General features: G+C 40.4%; 2 protein-coding genes across 4 annotated transcripts in view; one reads left to right on the top strand and one right to left on the bottom strand.

The window, feature by feature from the left end:
- NDE1 (nudE neurodevelopment protein 1) overlaps positions 1–16,543 on the bottom strand; it is a 52,449-nt gene that overhangs the window by 13,789 nt on the left and 22,117 nt on the right. The window lies entirely within an intron of this gene.
- Positions 1–16,543, top strand: part of MYH11 (myosin heavy chain 11) — a 54,949-nt gene that overhangs the window by 31,702 nt on the left and 6,704 nt on the right. For all 3 annotated transcript variants that reach the window (XM_040079324.1, XM_040079323.1, XM_040079325.2), the window contains 28 exons: positions 283–426; positions 1,822–1,917; positions 2,301–2,419; positions 2,591–2,743; positions 2,910–3,083; positions 3,257–3,430; positions 3,854–3,968; positions 4,579–4,772; positions 4,931–5,052; positions 5,163–5,232; positions 5,376–5,536; positions 6,362–6,470; positions 7,051–7,182; positions 7,451–7,657; positions 8,037–8,174; positions 8,820–8,943; positions 9,363–9,534; positions 10,127–10,339; positions 10,469–10,613; positions 10,706–10,912; positions 11,736–11,840; positions 11,943–12,095; positions 12,525–12,773; positions 13,009–13,221; positions 13,890–14,102; positions 14,765–14,926; positions 15,689–15,817; positions 16,354–16,442. In XM_040079324.1, coding sequence (XP_039935258.1) covers positions 283–426; positions 1,822–1,917; positions 2,301–2,419; positions 2,591–2,743; positions 2,910–3,083; positions 3,257–3,430; positions 3,854–3,968; positions 4,579–4,772; positions 4,931–5,052; positions 5,163–5,232; positions 5,376–5,536; positions 6,362–6,470; positions 7,051–7,182; positions 7,451–7,657; positions 8,037–8,174; positions 8,820–8,943; positions 9,363–9,534; positions 10,127–10,339; positions 10,469–10,613; positions 10,706–10,912; positions 11,736–11,840; positions 11,943–12,095; positions 12,525–12,773; positions 13,009–13,221; positions 13,890–14,102; positions 14,765–14,926; positions 15,689–15,817; positions 16,354–16,442 — 4,282 coding nt within the window. The remainder of the gene's footprint in view (positions 1–282; positions 427–1,821; positions 1,918–2,300; positions 2,420–2,590; positions 2,744–2,909; positions 3,084–3,256; positions 3,431–3,853; positions 3,969–4,578; positions 4,773–4,930; positions 5,053–5,162; positions 5,233–5,375; positions 5,537–6,361; positions 6,471–7,050; positions 7,183–7,450; positions 7,658–8,036; positions 8,175–8,819; positions 8,944–9,362; positions 9,535–10,126; positions 10,340–10,468; positions 10,614–10,705; positions 10,913–11,735; positions 11,841–11,942; positions 12,096–12,524; positions 12,774–13,008; positions 13,222–13,889; positions 14,103–14,764; positions 14,927–15,688; positions 15,818–16,353; positions 16,443–16,543) is intronic.

Below are 16,543 nucleotides of genomic sequence, written 5' to 3'. Positions count from 1 at the left end.
AAAGAATTTTGGGAAGAACGGCTCTGATTTGAGTCCATAGGACACAAAATTGCTCCAAAGTGCGGAGACATTCCCCACTCACTAATGAAAACTAAAAACTTAATACCATCAAGCTTGCTAAATAGTTATTTTGAAAATATTTGACAAAACCCTTAACTCTTCATACAAGCAGAATCTGCCATTGGTGATAATTTGGGGGGGTTTTCTGTTTCCTTAGGAGAATTAATGAACCAAGAGCATTAAGTAGATGCACTTAAATAAAGCTTTTCTTCTTCTTTTTAGATGATTTGTTGCTGGAAGGCTTCAACAATTACACCTTTCTATCTAGTGGCTACGTGCCTATTCCTTCTCAACAAGATGATGAAATGTTCCAGGAGACCTTGGAAGCCATGAAAATTATGGGCTTTACTGATGAGGAACAGACATGTGAGAATTGTTATGTATTCAAGATACACATCTGCAAGTGACACTACATAGAGATGCAAATGCAGAGACTACCTCTGTCCAGAATAATAACTTTGCAAAGCTAATTTGTGTTTATGAAAGGGAATATTTCTCATTGGACCTCCCTACATATCCAAAAAGAGATTACTGAGTCTAAGCCAGTTCTATCAATAGTAATGACCATTTGAAACCATTTTTCAGAACTTTCTAACTAGCCATGAAAAAATTGCAAAATAATCTGATTTATTTTTGAAAGAAAAAGAGCAGGCTCAAATAGCTCATGTGGACTCGCTGATTCAGAGAAAAGAGAAATAAAAACAAAGATCATGAAACGACAACTAAACCGTGTTGAAAATGTGGGTCTGCCAGAGACATCCACCTGTGTAGCTCTTACCTCTGTGGTGCTGGGAGTGTGCAGGGCCCCCGGATGCAGATTGCCCTGTCCCAAGTGACACCTGGTGGCAGAAGCAGCGCCCTCCCGTTGCCTTGGAGCAGCTGCAGCAAGAAGAGCACACCCCTCACCCGCATCAGGGAGGTGGCCGAGGGATGCTGAGCAAAACGCCAGCCTTGGCCAATCTGGATGGTGGTACTGGTGCACACTGGTCTGCTCCCTGCCAGTACTGGCGTGGGCAGCAGCATTCTCCACTGCAGCAGCAGGAGTCAGTATTTTACTGTCTGAACCCCTCTGATTCCATGCTCTAAAATAGAAGCCCATTTAGGAAAAATTTTTCGCCTGCGTATATTAGATAAATTTACAGATAAACAAATAGAACTCTCCACATTGACACAACCTCATCTGTAACGTATCAGTAGATTTTGCTACCCGAGATTAGGTGGCATCACACTTATGTATATTTTAGTAATCAAACATTAATAAACATCTTTTCTCTATTTTGACACTAATCCTTTAAAGGTATGTATACATTTGATTTTAGTTGCACAAGTAAATATCCCCCTGTCCCTGAATAACTGGACATTCAAAAGTACCAAACATTTTTGAAGCTGCTGGTAATTCAGATATATTTTTTTTTATTTTAAAGACAGAAATACTCTTGAGGAACTGAGCAGGGAAGATGCTGCAGGCACTGAGGGGGAGACAAATTCCTGAGATGTGGGGATCTGCCTGGGGAACCAGCGTAACTTAGCTTGAGGTGCTGGTGTTCCCAGACTGGCCCATTTGCTCACTGCACAGACTGTGGAGATTTTTGCTAATCAGCTCTCAAACTGCTGCAGTTTATGGCACAGTCCTTTAAAACAAGCCTTACTCTTTCCAGAGAGGTACAGACTATCAGAAGCAATAGAATGTTATTGCAGGGGACAGAGTTTTCAAAATGTGGCCATTCTGTTCCTCATTTAAATCACCTGTTTCTCTTACAGCTATACTGAGGGTTGTCTCATCTGTCCTACAACTGGGTAATATTGTCTTCAAGAAGGAGAGAAACACTGATCAAGCTTCTATGCCAGATGATACTGGTATGATTTTCCACTTCAGAATCTAGTTAACATTAAGAAATTGATAAAACAGCAACTGAATAAGCATTCTTTAGCAATATTTTTTATTTAATTGCTATGATCTATGTGACTCTCAGGCTTTAAAATATAAACCATGGTTAAAATCAGCTCAATTATCATTGCCTTTTCTAGTAATCTTGAATCCATAAATTGATGAATGGTGAATTTGTTGCTTAGATCACAAATGTTGCTTTTATGGCAAGTGTCATCTCTTGCATGTACAATAGAGGAGCTTTTAAGGAAGATAAATAATTCTGCATACCTGCTGAGCTACTCATATTCACACTTCCTGACCAGCTAAGAGGCAATTCACTCTGAAACAAAATCTCACTTTTCTATTCTAGCTGCCCAAAAAGTGTGCCACCTGATGGGGATTAATGTGACAGATTTCACAAGATCTATTCTGACCCCAAGGATCAAGGTTGGACGAGACGTTGTCCAGAAAGCTCAGACCAAAGAGCAGGTACCACACGCACTCTGCTCAGCTCTCCTGAAGCTATTCTCCCTTTTCCTACTTCTATTTCTCCTTACACCTTCTCTAAAGGGAAACATCTGTTTTCTGTCTCATTTCTAGAGGAATTAATAGTTAAGTGGGTTTCTTCATCCACTTACAATCTCCTCTTACCTTTTCCAGGCAGACTTTGCCATAGAAGCTTTGGCCAAGGCAAAATTTGAGCGTCTTTTCCGTTGGATCCTGGCCCGCGTGAACAAAGCTCTTGATAAAACAAAAAGACAAGGAGCTTCTTTCTTGGGGATCCTTGACATTGCTGGATTTGAGATTTTTGAGGTATGTACTGTAGGACACAACCTGATTAAACTCATATAGATCCTTAAATTATGACTATTTTTATATGCAAAGAGAAATACAAAATAGCAAATACCATCTTGTCATTTAAGTTCACTCTTGAATGTCCCTTTCTAATGTTACGAATTCACTTCTTTCCTCTTCACAGATCAATTCCTTTGAGCAGCTGTGCATCAACTACACTAATGAGAAACTTCAGCAGCTTTTCAACCACACCATGTTTATACTAGAGCAAGAGGAATACCAGCGAGAGGGCATTGAATGGAATTTCATTGACTTTGGCCTTGACCTGCAACCTTGCATTGAGCTCATCGAAAGACCAGTAAGACTCTCCCTCTGTAGGTGGGATACTACATGTGTAGTGTAGTGATGTGTCAGTGCAACAAGAGATGCTTTATTTCCTGGAAGGATCTGTAACCTCAGGGGTGAAGAAGGTGGTGTTCTGTGTTTGCCTATCCTTGTGATGATCCTGATCTGATACCGCTCCCATTGCAGACCAACCCTCCCGGTGTCCTGGCTCTGCTGGATGAAGAGTGCTGGTTCCCCAAGGCCACTGACACATCCTTTGTGGAGAAACTAATTACAGAACAAGGCAACCATCCCAAATTCCAGAAGCCCAAGCAACTCAAGGACAAAACAGAGTTCTGTATAATGCACTATGCAGGAAAGGTACTGGACAGATTGAGTTATTTTGACTTGGGGAACTTTGATTCTTTGATACACAAAGGATCAAAGAGAAACATTCTGGTACCTGCATTGATGAGATATGGCTTTAATTATGAAATGTGCTTATTAAGTGCTTTAATTACACAATACATTAAATAAGATTTGCAAATCACGGTTGTGCTAAGCTCACAAGAAAACAAATATTACCATCACCAAGGTTATTGAAAATCCAAGTTATTTGGATTCTTTTCTAGCAAGCTTTTTAAAGACATTAGTACATGTGAGAATAAATACAAAACTCTCAACCCTAGAAAACTTTGCACGTTATTCTTCTGATTTGTGTTAATACAGTGCCCTGTGTTCTTGGCCACTCCAGATTTCTTATCAAGAACAAATTTTTGATGCAGCACTCACTGTTCCCTGCAGGTCACCTACAATGCAACTGCCTGGCTGACAAAGAACATGGATCCACTGAACGACAATGTGACTTCTCTGCTGAACCAGTCTTCAGACAAATTCGTAGCAGACCTTTGGAAGGATGGTATGAATCACAACTCTAAATCAGTGATGGGGTTTAAAGGGAGAAGCCCCTAGAACATTTTGATAGCCATCCCTTGCTGGCAGCACACAAGTGTGAATGTGATAAGCATAGAAGAGACTGAACTAAGACATAAGAATAATGTGTTCTAAAGACATCATTAATGAAAAACTTCATTAGAGAGTTTTAAGCACTATCAAAAAATTCCTTAATATTATTCAGCAACAGAATAAAAATTATTCGTTACACTGTTAAAATGTTGCTGAATATGTAAAATTGTAGACCTAATTTAATACAGGTTATTGTTAGGTTTTATGAAGCCTCTCATGTAAGTTCTGTGGAGTTCTATTTAATTCACGGACATAATAAAATATATTCTGGGTATTCAGTTGCTCCACTCTGTCACTACTTAACAAAATCCACATTTTCATCTTTGACAGCAGTAGACTATTTACCCAGAAGGGCTTCTAGTACATTTGTCAGAATGCTTCTATTGCATTAAAGATATACCTGTCCTCTTTGGCGAGCTGTAGGGTAACAATGCCAGTGATGGGTGTGATGTGAGGCAAGGATACTTTATATAAGCTGTTCCATTCTTTCTTTTCTATTTCAGTGGACCGTATAGTTGGGCTGGACCAAATGGCCAAGATGAGTGAAAGCTCCCTCCCCAGCGCTTCAAAAACCAAGAAAGGCATGTTCCGTACTGTTGGACAACTCTATAAGGAGCAGCTGACCAAACTGATGACCACCCTAAGGAATACCAATCCCAACTTTGTCCGCTGCATCATTCCAAATCATGAAAAAAGGGTAAATTTCAGATGCTCAGTTTTCAGACTCCCGGCACATTACTCCTGTTGAGCTGCTCGCTGCACACGGCAGAGCTGAATGATGTCTTCAAACAAAGATACGCAGACGGTAACGTTTTTATAAAACTGTGCTAAAAATACCTTCTGCTCCCTTTTCAGTCTGGCAAGCTTGATGCCCATTTAGTGCTGGAGCAGTTGCGCTGCAATGGTGTCTTGGAAGGGATCCGTATCTGCCGGCAGGGATTCCCCAACAGGATCGTCTTCCAGGAGTTCCGCCAGCGGTACGAGCCCCTCAGCCCAGCTCTGGGTTTAGCAGGGCTGGAACACCTGTCTGTCTGTACAAATCCACCCCGTGTGTATCAACCTCCCTAACATAAGCATCTTTTGGCAGATATGAAATTCTCGCTGCAAATGCCATTCCTAAAGGATTCATGGATGGGAAGCAGGCTTGCATACTCATGGTGAGGAAAGCATTTTTGATCCTATTGATATTCAGGCCTATACTTCTTCTATGAAAGCGTTGAAACTGAACAGAAATGAGAAGTGATTTTTAGTATCCTAAACCTCAGCACTGGAGTTAACAAATATCCCTGTTTTCCTCCAGATCAAAGCATTAGAGCTTGATCCCAACTTGTACAGAATTGGACAGAGTAAAATCTTCTTCAGAACCGGTGTTCTGGCTCACCTGGAAGAAGAGAGAGACCTGAAGATCACAGACGTTATTATCACCTTCCAAGCTATGTCCCGAGGCTACCTAGCAAGAAAGTAAGAATATGTGCTAACAAACAGAATGTTTTCTGCAGCAGGGTATCTGCAGGGGCCTTTAGTGTTCCAAAGAACAAACTAAAGATACAGAGACATTTCATTATTATTTATATTGCAATAGAACTCATGCCCAATGTAGGTTTCATTTCCAGCCCAGAAAAGGCTGATTAGTGTAATTACAGGGAAGCAATTACACTGTGAGCCTGGTCACACCCCTCTGTACAATAAGCTGAGACAATGGCTCATCATTTAAACATTTATGTGTTTGTACCAGCAGGAAAAGGAGCATCCTAAGCCATGACTGGAGGCTTATGCACTACAAGTAGTAGCACCCCTGGCACCTATAAAGCATAAAATAATTTCTTCCACAGCTTCAGTGTGGAGCACTGATCATCTAGCATGATCTCAGTTAATGTACACCACAAAACTATCAACAATAATGTCTTTATTTCTGCATACTATCAGGGCTTTCAAATTGCCAGACAAAAAATATGCTTCAAGAATGATAATCAGTGCAAGATCTGAGTGCCCGTGTACACTGGAAAGATATTCACACCCAGAACTAGATCTATACATCTGTGCCTATCCATGGAATTCAAAAGCCAAGAAAGCAAAATAAAATACCAGACAGCTAACCAGAGTCATCACCCTTCCTCAGGAAAGCACAGGAACTCCTAAAGCAACAGAAGAATTTGTGCCAGACTCCCCAAACCATGTGGCTCACCAGCAGACTCTCATGCCAGAATGCCTTTGCTTAATGTGTGTACCTTTCAAACACCTTCTATTCTCAGACTGAACCAATTTGCTTTATGTTTTGAATCACAGAGCCTTTGCCAAGAGACAACAACAGTTGACTGCAATGAAGGTTATCCAAAGAAATTGTGCTGCTTACCTGAAGCTGAGAAACTGGCAGTGGTGGAGACTGTTTACTAAAGTGAGTGACTGCTATCAGCAAATCTCTCCTCAGTTTTCCAAAATAAATGAAATGCACATGATACCACAAGGTACATCTTGTCAGGCATGCTCCTTGTTCCAAAGCACATTGCAGCTGGTGGCAAGAGCCTCATTAGTTTCACAAAATTTGGGATTAGAGATACTCTGGATAGTTCTATAATGCCATTAACATTCTAGTTCTAGCTTGAAAAGAAAACAATCTAGTTAAGCAGAAATTCACAAAAGATTTTGCATGTTTGGAGATTTTTTTAATTGCCACAAAATGAAATCATTTCACAGGGGCAGATAATGAGAACACTGAGTAAAACTGAATTTTCTGAACATCCAGAGTGATATATCTGTGGGGAGCCAAGTAACTTGGGAATTCCTAACTGGAACACTAAAGAGCAACACTGCTGAGGCTCGGGGCTTTAAAGATGTTCCCATCAAGTTTGGCTGGACAGTATCTGTCCAGTCTTGAGCAATGACAGCACTACCGTCAGTGCCAGTCCTTTGAGCACCATGCTCAGCAGCACAAATACTGACAGGAAACATTCTTTAAAAACCCTTTCCATTTCCAGGTGAAACCACTGCTGCAAGTCACCCGCCAAGAGGAAGAAATGCAGGCCAAGGATGAAGAACTGCAAAAAACTAAGGAAAGACAACAAAAAGCAGAGAGTGAATTGAAGGAGCTGGAACAGAAGCACTCACAGGTAACTTACAGCTCTAAGCCTCTGGGAAACACTATCTCTTCTTTTACTATGTCTAGAAGCTGTTATAATAAAGGTGTCTCTCTCCTTTGCACTCATGATTGCCTTCACAGCAATGGTCCAGAGCAGAAGGTCAGTGCAGACAAGCTTCCAGTCACTTCAGTGAAGGCCCAACATCCAGACAAGCTGCCTGCCTGTACCCCAGGAATGTCCAGTAAAACAACCAAGTTGCATTTCAAGCCTTAACTTCCTCTCCATTTTATTTGTGCAGCTTGTTGAAGAGAAGAACCTCCTGGCAGAACAGCTTCAGGCAGAAACTGAGCTCTATGCTGAGGCTGAGGAGATGAGAGTCCGTTTAGCTGCTAAGAAACAAGAGCTGGAAGAGATCCTGCATGAGATGGAAGCCAGAATTGAGGAGGAGGAGGAGCGCAGCCAGCAGCTGCAGGCAGAGAAGAAAAAGATGCAACAACAAATGCTGGTAAGGAGGGAAGAGTGACAAATACAGACAACAACTTGGATCTCACTGAGACACAACAGAGGCTGGAAAACCTCAGAGCCTAGGACAGTGCTTGCTGCACAACCCTCTATAGGATAAAACTCTGTGCTACTGAAGGAAGGACAATCAATTGATGCTCTTTCCTCCAGAGTTCTCTTCTTCCTCATCTCAATCCTAATTTTTAAAACATTTTAACAAATCTTTCCTTCTGTGTTGTCAAGTATTACAGATTGTCTAGTTCTTAATAAAAACAACAGTTTACAACATACAGTAATAAACATTAAGCATTTCTTAAGAATTGTATAAGTAGTATTTTCTTTCCAGAATTCAAGTTTTGTGGGTTTCTTTTTCCCCCCTAAAGGACCTTGAGGAACAGCTGGAAGAAGAAGAAGCTGCAAGGCAGAAACTGCAACTTGAAAAAGTAGCAGCAGATAGCAAGATAAAGAAAATGGAAGATGATATTCTGATAATGGAAGATCAGAATAACAAGCTAAACAAGGTGAGTGCTCTGGGTCCACTTTCTTACTCTGAAAACAGTGAAAGAGAGAAAACCTTTTCTTCCACTAGAACAACAGGAATACTCTTGACTATCTAATCTCCTGGATGTACAGCTACACTAGGCCATCAGTCCAGCCTATATCAAATGCATTTCTGATAATTTTTCTGTGCTTATTTAAACAATTCAAAATTGTGTAAAACTACTGTGTTTGAGATCTGCTGTAGCAACAATATCCTCAAGCAAAATATTTACAGCAGTCAAGCACAATCGGTGGAAGACATGTCTTCTTGTCCAAGAGCAAACTAAGTAATTCTCTTGGTTTCCAACCATACTTCATGATTAAAACTGGAAGTAAGAATATCTTCCAGTACTTTTTAAAAGGGAATGCTCCTAGGAACTGAGTCCAATATTTAGCAGCCATCAGAGAGAGCACAAGATTCTAAAAGCAGCAGCTTAGAGAACATGGAAGTTATAGACACTACCCCATAGCCCCTCTGTAACTGAAAAATTCAAATGTATCACTACAATCTCAAGAAACAGAGCATGAAAGGATAATCTTTTGGACATTTTTGGCTGGCAAAGAGTTGATTTACAATCACCAATGGCAGACACGTTTGCTAATAGAAATATTTTATTTTTCTCAAGGAAAGAAAACAACTTGAGGAAAGAATAAGTGATCTAACAACAAATCTTGCAGAAGAAGAAGAAAAAGCCAAAAATCTTACAAAGCTTAAGAATAAACATGAATCTATGATTTCCGAACTTGAAGGTAACATGAATAGTTTATTGAGGGTTTTGTAGAATTTCTTCTTTTTCCTTGGCACAGAGCAAAAAAGCCTAAACAGAATCTGGAGAGAAGTTTTTAAAAATCTGTGGGGCATTTCCAAATTTTTTGTGCTGAAGCCGGTTTGGTGATAATCACCAAATCCCCATGGTGCCAAACAACAGAAACCTTTTCTTTGTTATATATAAAAGAGTGGAGAAAAAAATGAGGGGGAAAATGCTTATGTTGGAGAAAGATAAAGAAATTATTCTTTGGGATGGCTAGAAATACGGCACTGCATGTTGCTCCAAAAACACAGTTACTTGTAGTTAAATACATGGCCACACTGGAGGCCTAAGTTTGAGATCAGATTAAGGAGTCCTGGCACTTCCACAGTCTGGTGACCAAAATCCCTCCTTTTTCAGTGCGGCTGAAGAAGGAAGAGAAGAGCAGACAAGAACTGGACAAAGTTAAGAGGAAGCTGGAAGGGGAGGCAAATGATCTACATGAGCAGATTGCAGAGCTCCAGGCACAAATTGCTGACCTAAAGGCACAACTGGCCAAGAAGGAGGAAGAGCTGCAGGCTGCTCTGGCCAGGTACTCAACTCCTGGGGCTGCACACGGTGGAAAGCCCAGGCTGGAACATATCTTGCCCCTTCCCAGACACTGAGAAGCTCCAGCCATGAATCTCATCTCTCAGTTCATCCCCTCCGTGTGCTTTCCCATTTTCCAAATGTCCTTTTGTGAAAAAATAATTATGCTATTGCTCGTCCATAGACAAATAATCTATTTTATTAAATTACCTCCAGGTATCAATGAAAGCTCCTCTTCCCATAGGCAAGGGCAGTGCTGTCAAGTACGATGAAACGTAACAATCTACTTCATAGGCAATAGGCAAAAGTTAATTGAGTCTGACCTTGATCCACTCCAGAATCTCCGTGGACTTTCCGTATAAATTTAAGAGGAAACACTCAACCAAAATTTGCTGAATCAAGTGATTAGCATCTCCAGACATTGCATCCAGCTAAAGTACAGCTGTCTGATCTTTTTTGCATCAGTCCTCCCTTTATTTGGCACTTTCTTGCACAGAACTTATAAATCTTTAGTGTATACTGACTTCCTCAAAGTGAAATCATTATTACTTTTTTTTATTAATTTCTAAAATGAAATGCTGGTTTTTTTCAAAAAGGCTTGAAGATGAAACTACTCAGAAGAATAACGCCCTCAAGAAGATCCGTGAATTGGAATCTGTAATTTCTGATCTCCAGGAAGACTTGGAGTCTGAAAAAGCTGCAAGAAACAAAGCAGAAAAGCAAAAGAGAGACCTCGGTGAAGAGCTGGAGGCTCTTAAGACAGAGCTTGAGGACACTTTGGATACCACAGCCACCCAGCAGGAGCTCAGGTATGGAGACGCAGCACAAGGGGCAAAAAGAAATGTCACCAAGCTCAGTATAATACTGCCCACTGGCATTGCAGTAGGGCTGGAATGCTCTTTGCTGCTGCTGCTCCACTGATGTGTGTCACCTTCCAGAGCAAAGCGCGAGCAGGAGGTCACAGTGCTGAAGAGAGCTCTGGAGGAGGAGACTCGAACTCATGAAGCCCAGGTCCAGGAGATGAGGCAGAAGCACACTCAGGCTGTGGAAGAGCTCACAGAGCAGCTGGAACAATTTAAACGGGTAAACAGAAATCCATCTCATTGAAAACTATCTCCTAGCTAACACCATTTCCACTTAAAAATCATCTTCATTCACTTCATCACTGTTTGTAGGCTAAAGCAAACTTGGATAAGACCAAACAGTCACTGGAGAAAGACAATGCTGATCTGGCTAATGAAGTCAGGAGCCTGAATCAGGCCAAACAAGACGTGGAGCACAAGAAGAAGAAGCTGGAAGTACAGCTGCAGGATTTACAGTCCAAATACACCGAGGGAGAGCGTGTTCGGACAGAACTCAATGAAAAAGTCCATAAATTACAGGTAGGAAGGAGTTCGATGCTTTGCTGTGACACCTTGGGACTAAGAAGCCCAGTTTATACTGGTCTGTGAGGGTGTATCTAGAGGAATTATGGCCCTGCAGCCAAAACGCTCATTTTTTGTCACCTTAAACTCCTACCTCAATTATCACACAATTAATCAACTACAATTACCCCATCTCATGGACCTGGGAGCTTTTAGTCTCACCACCCCTCTGTACATGTTGCACTCTGTAATGCCATCACTGATTCAGTGACCATGATGCAGATGTGACTGCTTCTTTCTGTTTGTTCATTTTTGGGTGATGGGCAAGATTGACAGATATGTGGCTTTTGGAAATGGATTGGACAGCTATTAAACACACGTGCTCAGAAAAGATGACAGTGAAAGGAGAATGTTCACTTATCTAGTAAAGAAATAACTAAAGATCATATAAAATGGGTCTCTGGAAGATATTCAATGTCCAGTTATACTAATCAAGCTTATTGTTACATCTTGTTCATAGCTGCAGTAAGCTTTGCTTTATTGTTTTAAGCTCGTGGATAAGTACGAAAATATAAACAAATGCATCAACTTCTATCAAACTTGGGAAGAGGAAGAAAAATCCATCAGAAATCCCCATTCTCCTTTGCAATTCATTGCAAGGAACATCCTATGATTGCTTTATGAATATGACTAGGTTTTGATATAGAGTAAAAAATACTATGGTAAACTAGACAAAAATGGCATTAGATAATATATCAGACAAATCCAAGGAAACTAAAGTTTAAGGAAGATTTCAAAGCTTTGCAAAATAATTGAGTTTTTTCTCTGTGCCATCTCACAGGTGGAGGTTGAAAATGTCACCGGTTTGCTCAATGAGGCAGAAAGCAAAAATATCAAATTGACCAAAGATGTTGCAGCCTTAGGATCTCAGCTACAAGATACGCAGGTAAACTTGCATCCAAGATCAGCTCACCCACAATATTCATAAAATGTACAATACAAAGACCTAAACTAATGACTGTCTTGCCAATTGATGTGGTGACTGTAGGAGCTGCTTCAGGAAGAAACGCGGCAGAAGCTAAATGTGTCCACCAAGCTCCGCCAGTTGGAAGACGAAAGGAACAGCTTGCAAGAGCAGTTGGATGAAGAAGTAGAAGCAAAACAAAATCTGGAGAGACATATTTCAACACTGACAATACAGGTATCAGTGCCACAGTTAAATCATTAGCTCCATCACTGAGAGTTGTGTCAGCAGCTCCAGAGGATCTGTAGAATTATCCTGGCACAGCACACAGGCCTTCAGGGAATTCGTGCTGTTAGCCTAGATGGCACTCGTGGTGCTCCACAATGGAGGCAGCAGTCTCCCTGTCCTGTAAAGTGTCATCCCTAGGACAGGAACGAAGGCAAAGTAGCTCCACACATAGTCTTGCACACAAGGTCTGTATGTGCATCCTATGTCTGTGCTCTGCCTCATTTTACGAAGACTGGGTGATGGGTAACTGTCACCAGCTTCACACAGGTCAAACTAGGAAAGCTCCAGGTCTTAGCTGTCTCCTGGCCAAGTTTTTGTCTCTCTGCCAAGTTTTGTTGTCACACCTACAAAGATTTGTCCTCTGAATTCAAATTTCAGCTCTCTGACTCTAAGAAGAAGATCCAGGAATTTACCACCACAGTAGAATTTATGGAAGAAGGTAAAAAGAAACTTCAGAAAGAAATTGAAAGTCTCACACAACAGTTTGAGGAAAAAGCTGCTTCTTATGACAAACTGGAAAAAACCAAGAACAGACTCCAGCAGGAGTTGGATGACCTGGTGGTTGACTTAGACAACCAGCGTCAGCTAGTCTCCAACCTGGAGAAGAAACAGAAGAAGTTTGATCAGGTATGGATTTTAGATTCTCCCCTGCTGTGTTATCACCTGTCTGGAACTCCAGAGTATCCACTGGGACAAGGGGACAAAAAAAATTAACTAAAATGTAATTATACAAAAAATGGTTAATTTTATATGCCTTTATCAAAAGCAGAGATTCTTCTCTGTCATTAATGACTGACAAGACAGCTGCAGTAGAAAAGCCCTGTTACTAATCACCTCCTGTACTGACACTGCCTTTTTACAGATGCTAGCTGAAGAGAAGAACATCTCCTCAAAATATGCAGATGAAAGGGACAGAGCAGAAGCTGAAGCTAGAGAAAAGGAAACAAAGGCTCTGTCACTGGCTCGAGCACTTGAAGAGGCTTTGGAAGCCAAAGAAGAACTGGAGAGAACAAACAAAATGTTGAAAGCTGAAATGGAAGATCTCGTTAGCTCCAAAGATGATGTTGGCAAGAACGTAAGTTTTGGCCTTAGAACAATCTCCAGAACAACTTAAAATAGCAGCTAAAAAAGGAGATCATTGTTTTCAGTGTGGGAAATTCTCTGCAGCACACAAAGCCATTCAGCAAGATCAGATATTTCATATAAAATTCAAAGGTTATTCCATTTGTGTCCAAACTTTCAAGGGATTTGGAAAAGTAGGCTATGTTTATTTTTAACATAACTTCAAGCATGAAGAAGATTCTAATTGATTTCTAAGTAATGCACTAGTTTATTACACTTCTTTGAAATTGTAAACTGCAAATCTTACTTTATTAGTTATATTTGACTTTGCCACCTGCCTTATATTTACTTACGTAACTGCAGCAAAATTCCACTTCTGCATTGCCAATCACTTCTTTTCTTACAGGGATATGATTAGATTACTTCTAATAATAAATAAATTAAATTATGATATTTGACTAGATTAAAAACTAAAGACTGGGATAAAGAGAATCTCGTTATTTTAAGATAGCTTTGCAAGTGTACAAAATAAAGCTAATTTAGCATTTTCAGTGTAAATTAGTTCATTCATTGTCCACATCTTATAGTTTCAAATGTGGCCTATACTGCAGGTATACTGTGTATAACTAGAATTATTCTTATTTCTCATAACAAGTCTATTAAATTCTCATTGCTTGAAAGGTCCATGAATTGGAGAAATCTAAACGGACCCTTGAACAGCAAGTAGAAGAGATGAAGACACAATTAGAAGAGCTAGAGGATGAGCTACAGGCTGCAGAAGATGCCAAACTCAGGTTGGAAGTTAATATGCAGGCCCTGAAAGGCCAGTTTGAAAGAGATTTACAAGCCAGAGACGAACAGAATGAGGAGAAGAAAAGACAACTCCTCAGACAGGTACCATTCCCTACTACTGCCTTTGTAAATATCTAACCAAGCCAGTTGAAAGGCCCCAACCTAATGCCATTATTAAAGCACCTCGCTGACTATGATGAAAATAAAGCATTACATTGCCTTGTGCTTGGGTGATTAAAAAAAGCAAAAAGGCTCTTGTACTGAAAAAGGCAAGGGGATTCCCTGTTTCAGTAGCAGATGCACAGTTATCAGCAAATGTAGCTATTTAACTCTAGAACCAATATAGAATAAAACATATGAATTGTTATTTCTAGCATAGTCAGAACCACCTTCCCTGTATTCTCAGTGCAAGTGAAAAAAGACAACTTCTAATATATCTGTCTTCCCAAGGTACAATGAATGCATACAAAATCATTGGAGATGAAAACAGGATAAAACTTATTTGTATAGAAGTGTGGTGACAGCAAGGACAACTGCTGTAGCCATCATCTTGTAACACACATATTTCCATGAACAGAGAACCCAAATTGCTGAGTCCTTTCAAACACCTTTAATTTTGGGACAAAATGGAAATCTGTTTTAACTGCCAGGGAAATCCCATTTAACAGAGATATGGGGTCTGGATATACTATTCAGACATTCATAGAGTGTTTAAGAGCGTCCAAGGACTTCCCTAAACTGAACTCATTTTCCTTAATGATCAGCTCCATGAATATGAAACGGAACTGGAAGATGAGCGGAAGCAACGTGCCCTGGCAGCTGCTGCCAAAAAGAAGCTGGAGATGGATGTTAAAGACCTGGAGAGCCAGGCTGACTCTGCTAACAAAGGTCGGGAAGAAGCCATCAAACAGCTTCGCAAATTACAGGTATGTAACCCCAAAAATACAGTTTCTCCCACTGCTGTGTCTTATACAGCCACAATACGAAAGTTAGGTGACATCTGTGAACTTGATGCCCATTACAGATGATTGGACAGAGGGGAATTTTAACTAGACTGCCACATTCAAATATCAGTATTTGAACACTCCGTTTGAATGACAGTGGAAAAATTCACAAGGCAAATGATTAAAATCTTAAATTTCATCATGGTAGAGAGCTTCCAGAATTCTGTAGCCCACACTCATCTGCTACCAACTTACCCACATGGAAGAAAACAAAGGCTCACATGAAGAGAAAGGACTGTAAGATAAAATCTATTACAGGGCTTCAATCTGGGTTCTAACACTTGACTCAAGAGCATAAAACCAGAAATCACGTTGTCTCTGAATTAGCATCTTCCTGTTTATACTTTAAATCTCCAGATCAACTGTTCTGTCGAATGCTAACAACTAAACAAAATTTTTCTTAATCAGAAATATTAAGACTGTACATGTACTCAAATATTCAGAGGACATACTGTACATGTACTCAAATATTCAGAGGACATAGGCATTACAAAAGATGCAGTGTTCAAGTGGAAGCATGGACCTCCTTGGAATAGCATTTCAGATCTTTCAACATGTGCTGCCAGATCTCTGCAGAAAATATAACTTCAGCAGCATTATGACAATGTAGATGTGTATGTGCTCTGTTCCATCCACATTTCTTTCAACTGAAATTGTAACAAATTTGTTCTTCTTTTCAACAAGGCTCAGATGAAGGACTACCAGCGAGAGCTGGATGATGCACGGGCTGCCAGAGAAGAAATATTTGCTACAGCCAGAGAAAATGAGAAGAAAGCAAAGAGTCTGGAAGCAGAACTCATGCAGCTTCAGGAGGTAAAGTGGGAAACCTACAGCAGAATGAAAGAGATTACACATGGCCTTCAGTAGTAAAACAGAATTGCAGTGAAGTAATCCAACAGCTCTTAGAGACTGGACTTGTAACAATTTCCATGTGCTCCATGCACTCCACTAAAGCTGTTGGATCTACATCTGAGCACAGTCAGATTGAGCTGAAAAAACCACCTTGGAAAAGGGCACAGATTGCCAGCCCTAAAGGGAAATGAACTGTACGATCCAACACAAATTGTTTTCAATAGCAATAAATTCTTCAGGGCTTACTGCTATTATTCCTACCTGTATTAAATGGCCATCTTGTGACTGAAACAAATAAAATAAAAACCCACTGACAAGCTGGAGAAAGTGTATTACATTGTACTTCCCTAGGATTTATGACATGACAAGACTTTATTCTGTTAACAAGACAACCCATCTCATACCAGCTTTAGAAAATTTACAGCCCTCTGAATCATGCTATAACTATTTGAACATTTACCCATTTCTTTACTATGCTGCTTTTTCCATTTCTCTAGGACCTGGCTGCTGCAGAAAGAGCTCGCAAACAAGCAGACCAGGAGAAAGAAGAGATGGCAGAGGAACTTGCAAGCGCTGCCTCTGGAAGGTAGGAATACACCAAATTACACACAAGGCTCTGAACATTCTACTAATGCTGGCAAGTTTTGTTCTGTTCCCAACAGCCATCTGGTCTTGACAAGACAACAT

Source organism: Hirundo rustica, chromosome 15 (genome assembly GCF_015227805.2).
Source record: "Hirundo rustica isolate bHirRus1 chromosome 15, bHirRus1.pri.v3, whole genome shotgun sequence".
NCBI classification, from domain to species: Eukaryota; Metazoa; Chordata; class Aves; order Passeriformes; family Hirundinidae; genus Hirundo; species Hirundo rustica.
The sequence above is the reverse complement of the archived record's forward strand: the minus strand, read 5'-3'. Positions and strand labels throughout refer to the sequence as shown.